Source organism: Melozone crissalis, unplaced genomic scaffold (genome assembly GCF_028551555.1).
Source record: "Melozone crissalis strain CALT ecotype California unplaced genomic scaffold, PUWL_Pcris_2 ptg000042l_1, whole genome shotgun sequence".
Lineage (NCBI taxonomy): Eukaryota > Metazoa > Chordata > Aves > Passeriformes > Passerellidae > Melozone > Melozone crissalis.
In genome coordinates this window covers 4,648,255-4,662,419 of record NW_026535820.1, presented here as the reverse complement: position 1 = coordinate 4,662,419, position 14,165 = coordinate 4,648,255, and the positions used below count along the sequence as shown (strand labels likewise).

The window sequence follows — 14,165 nt, the reverse complement described above, 5'->3', positions numbered from 1 at the left end:
ACTCTCGCAAAATCAGAGCAGTATTAATACATTGTAGAATTACACTGAGATGTGTGGGAATAAAAATGAGAAAACTATGTGCTTATAGGAAGAAGCTTGTAAAAGTGTATTGCAACTCTTATTTTGTGCAAAAAAAAATGGCATGCAAAGTACTCAAAGCACAACTGTGGGGGTATTTGTAAGTCATTTTTGACTTCTGCCAATTACATTGCAAGGTAGTCTCCGTTGTGCAGCTAATGTCTCATCTTGAACAAAAGTTTGTTGGCTAGGGGAAACAGCAAAATCCTGTAAACATATAATGCATCTGCAATGAATCCCAAATTAGAGGAGTTTAAGTGCTGATATTAAAAAAAAACCAAACCAAAAACAAACAAATGAAAAACAAAACAAAAAAACCCCCAAAAACCAACAAACCAGAACCAAAACAGAACCAGACAATTTGGAAGCAAAATTCCAATTCCATTTGATTTCACCTCGCATTTGAAAACAGCAAATGGATAAGTATGGAGACTAAACACTAGACATCAAAATTAAAAGGGAGAATAAACCCAATAAGATAGAATCAAAGAAACTTTGGAATCACTTGCTTTTCACCCATCTATGAAGAAGAAAAGCCAGCAGATCAATCTCTGGTCTGAGACTGGTGTCACTGGCAGAATTTTGGGGGTTTTGACCATGCTTTGATTTACACAACAGCAGGCTTCCCAGTGAGATAGGGTGTACCTGTCTCAAAGTGGAATAACAACCTTTGATCTTAAATTAAGAGGTCTCATTGAAAGAACTTTAAACTGGATTTGAAGGTGGAAGAGGATAAAACCAGGCTTGATAAATTTGGGGCTACCACACAGATGTTTGAGGGATGTTGTTCTAGACAGGTCCTTCAGTGTGCCATCACAGTGGAGGCTAGGGATGGAGATCCGTGTGGCAGCAAAGACAGAAGGGTATTGATATGTTAGAAACCACAGAAGTGCCTCAAACAGGTTGTGTAGGAATTAGGGCTTCTTCCCTGCAGAGGGCATTTGGATCAGCAGCCCAACTGGAGCGCATCTACACCAATACACACAGGATGGGCAACAAACAGGAGCTGGAAGGCACTGCACAGCAGAAAAACTATGACAACTGCCATCATGGAAGCATGGTAGATGAATTCTTGACAGATTGAGACCGACTGTTCAGAAAGGCCAAGTGCCAGATCCTGCACTTGAGTCACAGAGACCCCATGCAGTGCTACCAGCTGAAGGAAGAGTGGTTGGAAAGATGCCCATTGGGAAAAGAGCTGGGGGTGCTGTTTGACAGCAGCTGAACATGAGCCAGTGTGTGCCCAGGTGGCCAAGAAGGCCAATGGCACCTGGCCTGTGTCAGCAATAGTGTGGCCATCAGGAGCAGGGCAGGGATTGTCCCCCTGTTCTCAGCAGTGGTGAGGCCGTATCTTGAATCCTGTGATCAGTTTTGGGCTCCTCACTACAAAAAAGGCTTTGAGGTTCTGGAGTGGGTCCAGAGAAGGGAACTGAAGCCGGTGAAGGTCTGGAGAACAAATATGATCAGGAGCAGCTGAGGGATCTGAGGGTCTTTAGAGAAAAAGAGGCTCAGGAGGGTCCTTATTGCTCTCTACAACTACCGGAGAGGAGGCTGTAGCCATGTGGGAGCCAGCCTCTCATCTCAAGTAACAAGTGATAGGACAAGAGAAAATGGCCTTAAGTTGAGCCAGGGGAGGCTTGGATACTGGGAAAAGTTTCTTCACTGGCAGCATTGTCAAATACTGGAACAGGCTGTCCAGTGAAATGCTTGTCACCATCCCTGGAGGTATTTAAAAGAGGTATAGATGTGACACTTGGGGTGACAGCTCAGAGGAGGACTTGGCAGTGTTAGGTTAGCAACTGGACTTGATGATTTTTAAGGTCTTTTCAAACCTGAACAATTCTGTGACTCTAATTTGTGATTCTGTGACTTTAGCCTTCTATTCCTATGGAATTACACAAAAGAGAAATACCTCTTTTAAACTAAGTCCTTAAAACAAAGATACTGCTGAACTGGTCTGAAGCAGTACACACTGGCACTGATTTACCTGGGCAATTACCAAAATTACTGAAAACTTTCACACTTTTAGGTCTTGGAATAAAATCCTACTTCACATCTCTGCCAGTATGTGTCTGGCATATTTTTGTCCTGTGCCTAGCTGTGTCTGGCTGTCACTAACAGCTTTGTTTATTAGGCACTTAAGTATTCCACAAATAATTTTAAAAAAGAGAGGTATAATAGCTAGTTACTTTCCATATTAGTAATGTGTTAGATCTGCTACAGCAAAATGCAAAGTTTACTTAACAGAAAGAACTGTATGACTATAAATTTTAAACACTTACTTCCTTCACAAACCACTGGCAAAAGGCTGGGCCAATCCACTCTCTTGCATGAATCCCACAGTCTATCCAGACAGCTTTCTTGTAGGGCCGTGATCTTTTACCTAACTTGAAGTGGGAATATTCACAAAACACCAAGAGTGAAACACTTGAGTGAAAACACAATAATGAGAAAATAATAGAATATGAGAGAGGCTAAACCATTTTGAATTTCCTCTTATAAGGGAACACAAATTTACTGTTTTAAAAGGTATGGCCAAGATAATGTAAGGCAGGTATGACATGATAATGAGGCTGACTTATGAAAAAAAACTGTAGCAGAAGTGAGATCTGTAAGTTCCTCTTTATGAGGAATGATTATTACTTGGAGCAGGGTGAGGAACAATGACACTACATGAATTGCATGATAGTGAATCAAATTTTCAGAACTCTTCAATAGAAGATGAAAAGAAAATACACTGAAAGTAAGATTTTTTGCATCTTGCTGACACACTCTAATTTGTGGTCCCCATAATGTGAGTTGAGAACACACAGCCCTGAAATTTTGTCAGTAGGTAAAGAAGCAGCATTTGTGGCTGAGAAGGGCTCCACAGTCCTCTGGGATCCCTCTCCAGCATAACTGCTCTCCTAGCTGTCTATAAACAAAAAGCTTTCCAATCCCCTTAAATCCAAATCCTGGTAATTGAATTTGTTCTGTTATCTTTCTCCATGCATATCCAATCCAAGTAAATAGGATTTGGCTATTAATTTTCCAGTCTTTTTCCCAGTTTTCATTAAAGGTGACATTCAGAGAGATACTTAGATTTTAGCAACTCATCCTTAGGAAACACTGTTAAGCTGTGTCTCTGGTGTATATGCTGTAACATAAATAAAAGTATCTGTCCCTGATTCCAGATTTTAGTCTTATTAATGACTGTTTAATCTTTACCTTGAGTACATATAGTGGTCTCCCTTCATAGGATTTTCCAACAGAGAACATCTGAACAAGATCTGAATAAGTTCTATTCAGATAATGCATCCAGTCCTCAATCTGCAAACACAAAAATAAGATCATTGCTTCAATCTTTCCATTTCATGGGGAGAAACTGCAATACATTTATTTGGCTCAGCTCTCTGTCCTCTCTCTATTTTTTCATTTTCCTATAGTTTTTATTTTTGTCTTGTTTGTTTTTTGTTTTCACACTTTAACCACACTTTTATTTGGCACTCATAGGTCTGTAGCCAGAGGCTGGATGCAGCCTTCACATGGGATTTTTTTTTTCCATTTCATTGTTGGGTATTACTGGAATACATAAGCTCTTCATAGAAAATATGGGGATGTGGCTAATCCACCATTGCCACTAAATATTAATGGCATGAAGAAAGGAGGTCTATATTTCTTCCTGCCAGAACACATTGGCAAACAGATTTCCATGCAGGACTCAGTGCTACCTGCAGTATTTGTTTAGTGGGTACCAGATCTTGTGATGCAGTGCTCTCCATGCTCAGCCTAGTGACTTTGTTTAGGGGCAGACTGAAACTGTGTGGGTGAGCACACTAAAATCAACAGGAATTATTTACCCAGCCATCATCCAGGATAGTATTCTTCATAAATGAGTTTTTATCTAAGTGTTTTTATGTATTTGTACCTCCTGTGCAAATGCTTAAGCATTTACTTGTATTGCTTAATTAAATGACTTAGTGTGATCATTAACTCATTGAAATATCTTATTCAACCAGAGTAAAAGACCTACTTTAAAAACAGAACTCAGATGCTCTGAAAGACAGTTACAAGTAAAGATAAGCCTTGAATACAAATAGTAAATAGATTTTTTTTTCCAAGGAAGTGCCTATTTTTGAAGAAGAAACAGAGCATTCTTGATGATGGACAGGTAATCAGAACTTGTAGGGAGAATGAAACCTTAGCCTTACTAAACATAACATTGTAGTAGATAAGAGGCACAATATGAATTGTAATTCACCTCTTCCAGGGAGTGGTACACTTCATAGTTATACCCAGGGAGGGACCTTCGACTCCTATGGGACCTCCCTGCAGTTTGGTTTTCTATTGCTTGCTGTAGGTCTGATATGAGAATCCTAAAAAAAGATAGTGGTATTATTGAAAAACTAGAAGAACACACAAGCTAAATCAGAACAACAATCACGTTTAGAAGGAATATAGCAGAAGTTAAACCATCCTGACTTTACTTCATCTGTTACATTTTGACAATAGAGTGCTTCAGGCTCACTTGAATAAAAGCTGCCAAATAAATACTCCAGCTGCTTTGAAATGTAACAGTGCCTTCAAAAACACAATAAGCTTGTTAAAAGACTGAACCAGAATGATGTAAATAATGTAGCCAATGTGAAGAAGCGCCCACTTTCATTTATTTATGAATGGGGTAACATTTACTATCTTCTTTTATAATCCAATTATACTATGTGATCATGGATCTTCAAAAACTGATTTCAAACCACTTCAAAAATCTTTGTAAGCTTAGGAAAACATGGACACACTTTCTCTTGGGTGTGTCATGGAACATTACATATATCTACAAGTTGTAGAGGCAAAAAAAAATTAAAAACTTGGTAACATTATCATTCTGTCTGAAACAAGAAAAAACAGCAAGCAAAAAATCTGAAGTGGGCTTTGTTGTTTACATTATTTACTTTGCTGTAGTTGTTTGCCAGTTTTGTTAAAATAACTCAGGAAAAATATGAAAAATGCTAAGTGAAATTTAACATAAAAAGTGAGAATTTCTTCGCATTAGGACTAAAATGCAGGAAGAGTTGTGTAAGCTGAAACTTTTCTGTTTTATGGCAAAAATAAAAAATTACACAAATACAAAATTATAATATAGAAAACATCTAAAAATAATTATAATGAAGAAGCTGAAGCATGCATCCATCCCATCAGAGAGTAGCAGAAGCTGGGAATACTGTCACAGATATCTGTAACAACATTACTGTAAAACTGAGTCATCCTTGTATGCGCTCTTCTCCTAAAGCATGGCAATGTGTAATCACCATGCCAGTAATTCACCATTCCCATAAAAAGACAATCACATTCAACCTTTTACATTTTTATAGGCATTAGCTTCTGTGATTGGAAAAAGATGGAAAGAAATGGCATTTACTCTGCTCCTAACTCAGCTGTGCAGCAGATGCCTCAAAGGTAATAGGTCTATCTGCACAGAGAATCAAAGTAAAGGTTATTCCCATCTTCCAATGTATGAGTGAAGTAGTTGTATAATTAGGAATTTCATTGTTCTACATCAGCAATATTAAGCAAACTAAAGGATTATAGTCTTGACTAGCAAGGTGCTGTGTATGCTATAAGACCAGTACTGTAAAGCTAATTAAAGGAGTGATTTTATTCAAGCCATTAGGGCATCTAATAGTTAAAAAAAATGCTGGACTGCTTCTCAGAATTCTGATTAGTGTAAGCACCTACCAGAATCACGCTCATTCTATTAACTTATGCATCTGTACTCTAAATGAGATTTAATAATTTTTCTTTACTTTTAAATGACTATGTACTGTGTATGCTTATAACAAAGGCTCTTAAGTCCCTCAGGTCTGAGTGCAAGTGGCTTCTTTACCAAAAAAACTTACAACTGAGGCATCTTGGTGCAGAGGGTTTATCTGATGCCTGGCTTGTTTTCATGGCCATCTTGTCAGGAAGCCAAACCCTAAGAGAGATAAGCCTGTTTTACAGGCAAGGGCTGGTCATAATTAGGGATGTTGAAATGCTTCCTGATTTTGTAAATGTGTCATAATTCAGGTAAGCATCACTGCATCAAGCTGAAATTTTGCCTGGAGTTTAGCTCAGACTTTTCCAGTTCCAAAAGGGATGTAGATATTTGACTCCATTGAGTGTGTGGGGAAAAATATAATAATAAAAAAAAAAGTGAAAATCAGCTATGTGAAAAGGAGCTGTACAAAATCTTGGCTGTGGAGCTGCACTTCAGCTCAGGGCTGTGGTCCCCACCCCAGCTGTGCTGTGGGCATGGCTGTGCTTGGGCAGCCTGCTCGTGCTGCTCCCTGACCGCGGCTGTTATTGCTCTCGTGGTGAATCCTCCTGGCTTTTGTGGAGTTACAGATCTCAGGAGGCTTTTCAGGACAAGCACATGCTTTGCAGGGTTTTGTTCCTAATGGCTGGGGACCATCCAAAACAGGCAGTGAGGAGAATAAGAGGGAGAGCAAAGGACAAGTCTGGACCGGGTAAAATGCGGCTCAGCTTCCTTCCAAGTGCACATAACTTGTGTGCCAAAAGTCAGAGAGATTTTCTCTGTGGAAGATTAATCCAGCGTTTGCAGCATGTTTTTTGAGGTAAACTACAGAGACCTCTTGCTCTGGCAGATTTTGTGCTTGCATATTGCTTTGCAACCCAAGCAGAAGTCTTCAAGTACAGTGTTTATAACACATATAAAATGTCCTTCTGTCATTTCATTGAAGGTGATTACTGTGAGCAGGAACAGCAGCAGACATGAATACAACTGCTGGGTTACAGTAATTAGGGAACATTTTTTTATAAGCACAGGAAAACAATTAGAAAAAGCCCCATCTCAGTTTGAAACATAAACAAAACCAAAGCAGTGCTGAACCCACATGAAAGTCACTCGGAACTGCAGCTATGGAGCTTGTGTACTTAATTTCCTTATGTTTGTTTCTGTATTTTTAGAACAACTAGTTAAGAAGAGAGCATTGTTATAATAAAAATGGAATTGTGATGAGTACTATACATACGTATACATAAATACATCTACATTATGATTTACAGCGTCCTTTTATCACTGAGAAAGAAGTATAAATAACCTAATGTAGGTGTTAATTCTCAAATGTTTGACAACTCATGAGCTGATTATTCAGATGCTTAGGCATGACATTGAGAAGGCTTTAAAACAAGATCATTACTCTTGTCCAGTACATCATATGGATAAATATGAAAGGATAAGTATACTCCAAAATTACCTTGCATTTTTTTAAAGAGCATTATAAATAATATGTGAAACTAAATGTACTGCATTTGTTCTGTATGACTTGCATTGGTCACTAGGAATGGAGAATAATAAAAGTAGTTCCTGTATAATTGATGCAGAAGTTTCGCCTCTGCATTTGCAGCTCACTTGTAAATAAACCTTGCTTGTGCTAAATAAAGAAAGAGGCAGAGCAGGCTGCAGAATTAGTAATTACCAACCCTCTCTTAACAGATGTGATTTCACATATATTGAAAACACTTCAGCTTGACTCCAAAGGAGGACATTTAATTAAAGCTGCTGCCTGTGGGAGATTTGCTGCTCTGCCATTAAAGCGGTTGTTTTCTGGGCAATGCCGAGCCGTCTGCTAGCCTAATTGCTGTGATGTGGAAGGTATTTTCAAGCACTCTTGGCTGTGGTAGGTGCAGACCTGCCCCAGGGCCAGCTCTCAGGAGTGAGGCAGGGAAGAGGAGCGTGGGCTTACGTGTACGGGATGTTTGCTTGCTGGAGGAAGGGCAGCAGGCTCCGCGTCGCGTTCTGCGGGACTCGCACGTCAGCAACGGCGCCTTCGACCATGTGGAAGGGGCTGCTGGGCTGCCACAAGTCCACCTGTAGTGCAGGAACCAACCTGTAATTCACATGCATTCAGTGTAGGTGGGGAAGCCCAGGAGAGGCCGTGCTTGAAGGTAGGGCCAACCCTCTAGGCATGGTAGAGACAGCAGAGCTGCATCGGCTGGTCCAGCCCGACACCTGTGCTAACGGAGCAGATTTTGAGGGTGATTGTGTCCAGCTTACCACAACTCTCCTGGGAGATTTGCCAGTGGGAACAGAAAACAGTCTTCAGAATATGCCTCCTCAAACAGATCAAAATGAAAGCTACTTCCAGCTTCATGCACCTCCTCAGACTACTATACATTCCCAACTCCTGTGCAGTCCATGAGTCTTTTTTTATTTTGCAAGGCATTTTCTGTGTTCACTAAAGCAACAAAAGATGCTAAAGAGATATAAAAAGCATAGCACATACCAGTGTTGTTTGGAAAATATACTCCAGCTTTATTCTTGATAATAAGCTGATCAGAGGTCAATAGCAGGCCAGTAAGACAAGGAATGCACAATAATTTTATACTAAATGTCAAAATAACAGGACTAAGATAATCAAATTATTACAGTCTTGTAAAAAATGATAGCTACTGAACCACTATTGTTATTGCACTATCTGTATCTGCACATATGTAAGGGATTTTTCTTGTCCATTTTTACTTCCTTTTGTTGCCAAATCTGAAATACACTTGAAAATTTTAGGGCATGAATTTTCAAGAAAGCAAGAAAATTTGCAAATCCCTTTTTCAAAGGGATTTGAAACCCAGTGTTCTGCACCCTGTAATAAGATGCTGTACTAGCACATACTCCTTAACAGAGGTGAGCACAGTTCCTCCTCAGCCAGGGTGAGGACAGTGGGAAGAACACAAGTCAACAAAACTCTTTCCAGAGCTTCTGGATATTCATAGAAGATTAAAAATGTGAGTTTCAGCAACAATCTCTGTATCAACATGACAGAGAGGCATGCCAAGATCCACAGGCCTCAAAAATACATTTGTGAGCCGAATACAGGGAAGGAAACTGATACTGACTCCATGTCCACACATTTCTTAAAGAGAATCTAAAAAGGATTAATGCTTGATAAATATATTTTGGTCTTTTGTCTTGTCTTTTCTGTTTTGTTGCAATCAGCTGTGCCAGGCTGCACTAATGAACCTGTTGATACAACTTATGAGTGTGCACTGATTTCCAGGTATCTTAAAAGATTTTTATAGTTTATACTTTAAATTCTTTTATGCCATAGAAGATATTTGAAAATATCAAATGTATTTACCTGGTCTTGCTATGGACCTCATTTGCAAGAGGAGTACAGTCTTGCAACAGGGAGATTTCAGGGGGACAGGTTTAGTTCTCACCATTTCTCAAATGGCCCTGAGTAAGAGTATCCTAAGAGGGCATCTGATGCTGAAACTGGTGCTACCTCTTCAAGCAATGGTGACCTCAGCTCAGTTAATCCAATTAAATGCCTGCTACTTTGGAAGGAGCAGAACTGAAACACAGGGCCAGCCTCTTCTTGTTCTTGCCAAAACCACTCTTTGTTCCATGCTGCCACAATACGGTCTCTGGATCCAAGTCACACTGGTGGCTGGGTGCAGCATCTTTTGAAGTCTAACACAGGACTGGCCAAGTCCACGAGGCTTGTGAAGCTGACAGCAGCTATGACAGATGGTCAGTAGAAGCCAAAGTCATGAATTAAATGGTGCTAAATGCTGCTTACAAATAAAGATCATCTCACTGCACTAACACCCTATGTTTGTTAGTTTATCTGGCTTTCATATTTTGATAAATTATAGGCACCCAGTGAAATTCCCCCCTATTTCAACATGAGTAATTTCACACATGGTTAATATGTGTGTTTGACTTTTACAAAGAGCATGCCATATGTGTATTTGACTTTTAAGATTTATTCCTAAAAAATATACATCAGAAAGGGTAATTTTGTTGCTCCATAACAGTCTATCAATCAGCTCAGCTTGAGCCATCTTCATAAAAATGAAAACAAATTGTTACATACAAGCTAAGAACAACTGAAGTGTCTCCTAGCCAACTGCAATTTCTAAGCACATGAAACTGGAATAGAAAAAAACCCCAACAAATCACAATTGATTTACACCTGAAATATGTCTTTGTTCTTGACAGTTACACAGGATTTATTATGGTGAAACTCTCCATCACCATGGAGGTGATAAACCAACCAATATTCACACTGATAATTATAACATCACCAGACTTTTTAAGAGCTGAGGTATTCTAATGGTCCCTCACATTACTGCCTGTAAGTGAATATCAAAAGCAGAAGCGATCTTCTTTTAACTAATGAAATCTGTGGCATATTGCCACTATCCTCCTTCGGTGAAAATGCAATATTTCACTCCTGGCATTGTCCTGGAAGTGAGACAAAAAAATTCCCATATTTAGAGTGCAAGTCATTCTGCTTCATCTCAGTTCCCTGTTTGGGTAATTTGGCTCCTTTGACTCCCACTTCTCATCCTTTCCAATGTAAACAAAGCAGCCAGTGATTCTCTGGGAGATGTTACCTGCGCCGTCCAGAATACCACTCCAGTCACTGGCTGGATTTTGCCTTACAAAGCATTTAACAAGGAACAAGTCTCTCCAGCAGACATTTTATATATATTGCAGCTGTCAGCTTGTCCTTGGTGTGACAAGCACATAAAAACTGACAAACAGAAGATGGATTTCTGAGCAGGCATATTTGGACTGAGCAAGTGCAACTATCTTCTACTCACTGTCATCTTCAGGGCACTTCATCATTGCATCTCCCATGGATACTGAGGGTCTTATTGAAGTCATCACTCTTATTTCAACATCATGTCTCTCACAAATATGCCTTGGATTTCCATGCTGGGCTCTGCTGGTTAGTGAGTGGCAGTGAAATAAATTGCTGTCCTATCCTCTGCCCTCTCTGTGATGGGGTATTGTTACCCCCACACACTACACATGAGCCTTTATACAGTATTATAGAGCACCAGTCAGTGCCAAAAGATTTCTATTTGCTGTATGGCTGGTAGGATTTGCTAGGTGGAATGAAGATTCTCCAGCTACACAAAAAACTGATGCAGAAATCCTACAAAACTCCCTGAGTGTACAGCCAAATACTGGACCCTCAAAATTCACCTGGTATCTTGAGGCTAGAGGAAAAGCAATATGCTTTAGAGCATGTCTGCAAACCTAAATATTCTCATTTCCTTCGCAGAACACTCTTATTTTGCACATCTTTTCTTGTCTTTCAAGCAGCATGTTGCCTTTAAAAGGTGTTGGGATATTTAAAGCCTCTGGATAATAAGCAGAGCCCAGGCAAGATTTTTCAGCAAGTTCAGAGTTGGGACCAGGAGACCAATTACTCAGCACCTGCCACTCAAGTGTGACCATGAGTACACATGAGTGTTCTCAGGGACAGTGGTGGCTCCCCAGATGCACAGAGAATGCTCTTTCCCAGCATCTCACTGCAGGCATGAGCATCCTCTTGCTTTCTATGAGGAAAAAAAATTTATGCAAGAGCACACAGGCAGGTCTCTTTTTCCAAAGTATTTAAACACATTATTGCTTTATTTAACAAAGACTCTGTTAGAGATTATTAACTTTAACTACATAAAAAGTAGTATTTTTTAACTGCCTTTTCTTTTTTCAACCTCCCTTGTCCCATTTAAGTCTCTGTGGTTCAATATTTTCTTAGGAAAGCCAGGTTTCTTTGTAGGCAGTTTCTCTTTAGACTGAGGTGTTAAAGACAGCTCAAATAAATCTATCAGCTCTTACCTGGACACCTTCCAAGGTATAGCAACCCTGAACTCATTACTCATGTCTCTAGGTTTTGGTCAGTACAGTAAGGAAAAGGCAGCACAAAGCAAAAGGACAAATATTTTAAATAGATTTGGGCGCTTAACTAATAGGATTCAGAATTTCTTCCAAAGTTAAAATTATGCAAATAATTTTCCAAGAATACAAACACTTTCACAAATGGTGTACTGAAAACTCTTTTGCTCTGCCAAGACAGAAAACAGAACAGGAAGATTTTTATTCACTAGTTCAGTTTTCCTCCAGCTCATTCCATGCCCATGGAAAGGAAGCCTGGGAAGGAAAGAGTCTCACTGTTTTTCCCCACAAACACTCTCATGGCTGCATAAATCCTACAATCTTTTTTTTTTTAATTCAAGTCTCCGAAATAAATCACCAGCTTCTTTAACCCATGGGTTAAAGCACCTAAACCCATGGGGTTTAGGCTGGTCTTTGAAATTAAAGCCATTTTCTTGGGCAGTAGCCTCCAGTTGTCCCTCACTACCTTTTCATAAGCAGATGTTTAATTTCTTCTTCCATTTAGCCTGAAAGGAAGATGCTTAGTGCTCTCCTCAGGTCTGCAATTATGTATCAATCAAACAGATGATTGATGTTTGTCATGAAAATAACTACAATAACTTTGCCATAACTTACATTTAGTATCTGGAGAAAATAGTTTCGGATTTATCTGTGCTATTCCCCATGAGACAGTAATTTTGTTATATGTTTTATTACCTAGCAATTCCAGTTTTTATTCCTACTGAGTTGTGTCCAGCAATACATCTGCTAAAGATGGCCTTGTCCTTGACATCACCATGAATGGATTTCTTTGAGAAATGCTGTCAACTGTAAAGTTCAGAATATAATTATTTTTATGGTGCTGTCAGTTGAAATGGCTTGGCATTTCTGAGTCTCTTGTAAAAAGGAACATGCAGTCAACAATGAAAACAGGGGTGCTCTTTGCTCATGGGCTCTTTCAGGAAATGTGGGTTTCCCATTTATATCCATGTACTCATGTATAGGTGTATAAAAACCCTAAGCAGTCATGAAAGCCATTAGTTATGTTTTCAATTATAAATCTAATTGTAGAAGGCAGAGAGTAGAAGTAGGAACTGCTTTAGTCTTACTGGTATCATCAGAGGCCTGACCACTTGAGTTTTTATCCCATAATACATGGGAAACACAGCCACTTACATGTATGCACACAAACACCCCTCACACACACATGTACAGCGTGCAACAGAATTTTAGACTTCTGTTGGTACATCTGAAAAGAAAGAAGCATGCAGGAATGACTCCTGTTCACTCTGACACTGCTGCATAATTCCAGCAGGGCTGTGGTTCACCTGGAAAGTGCAGAGCTGCTCCTCTCAAATGTCTTCACCCTTGCAAATGTTTTCAGTACCACGGCTGATTTCATCCTCACTTTCTCCTGCCAATTAAGGAACTTAATTGACAGTTCTGATTGCCAATCAGCTTCAGCTGTCCTTTATGTGCTGCAAAATGGTCCAGTGGCAAGCCAGTGTGGAATTCCCTGTGCTTTCCAAAAGGACTTACAAGGCAGTCCCAGTGCAAAGTAATTTAGGTTTCTGATTGAGTGCACTAGACATTTTACTGGCTCTAACTTTTCAGTATTTATTTGCTTTTCAGTGAGGCTGGTAAGAGTAATTGTGCCAATAAATCGGGAATGATTCATGGGATTGCAGCAACCATAACACTGGCAGGAGCAGAACAAGAACAATGCACAGATTGAAGTTTAGAGTTTTGCAAATCTTTGTGGAACTATAATGAAGTAATGGTCTTCCCACTCTATTTACACTGGTATAACTTCACACAGGGCTCTAAAACGAAAAGAACCTGTAGGCTATTCCTCAAGAGAGTCACTGAGATAAAACTCATACCCAATTATATAGTAACTGAGTATCTGTTCTTACAAGTACAGATGCCACAGGGCTAAGTATATTTGAAAGATGTGAAAAAGTCTTTAACAGACTCATTTAAAAAATTTTAAAAACTCTTCTTTTGTTTATTGTTAAGCTATTTATAGCTTAGTTCAAATTGCGGTTATTGCTGCACTGCCTGGGAAATGGAATAGTAAGCCCTGGATTTGATTCAGCTTCCACTGGGAGTCTGCTGATGCCTTTGTTGAGCTCAGGCTCAGGCTTTCTCAGAGGAAGCAGATTCCTTCTATGTCAGAAAGCCCATGCTTTCTGTGTCTTGTGAGAACAAGGCTTTCACTACCTGGGCTATTCTTCTCTATCTTGTATTTTCACACTAAATTTTTTCTGCAACGACATTTTCCTTCTGAGCCTGCCAAGTGGTTTCCAAACACGTATTTTGATATATCATTGAATACCTTCTGTTGTCACCTGATGTTCCTTGTGTATCTGAAATATTCTAATATCTGACTGGAACCCTAACCTGAGCTAGGCTAAAATCTAGACTGAAAACTGAAGTA

The 14,165-nt window shown here is 39.5% G+C and overlaps 1 protein-coding gene across 1 annotated transcript in view; it reads right to left on the bottom strand.

Moving 5' to 3' along the window:
• Positions 1 to 14,165, bottom strand: part of CPA6 (carboxypeptidase A6) — a 45,720-nt gene that overhangs the window by 23,623 nt on the left and 7,932 nt on the right. The window contains exons 3-6 of the mRNA XM_054285101.1: positions 7,800 to 7,924; positions 4,319 to 4,433; positions 3,286 to 3,387; positions 2,361 to 2,465 (exon numbers count right to left, since the gene is read on the bottom strand). Coding sequence (XP_054141076.1) covers positions 2,361 to 2,465; positions 3,286 to 3,387; positions 4,319 to 4,433; positions 7,800 to 7,924 — 447 coding nt within the window. The remainder of the gene's footprint in view (positions 1 to 2,360; positions 2,466 to 3,285; positions 3,388 to 4,318; positions 4,434 to 7,799; positions 7,925 to 14,165) is intronic.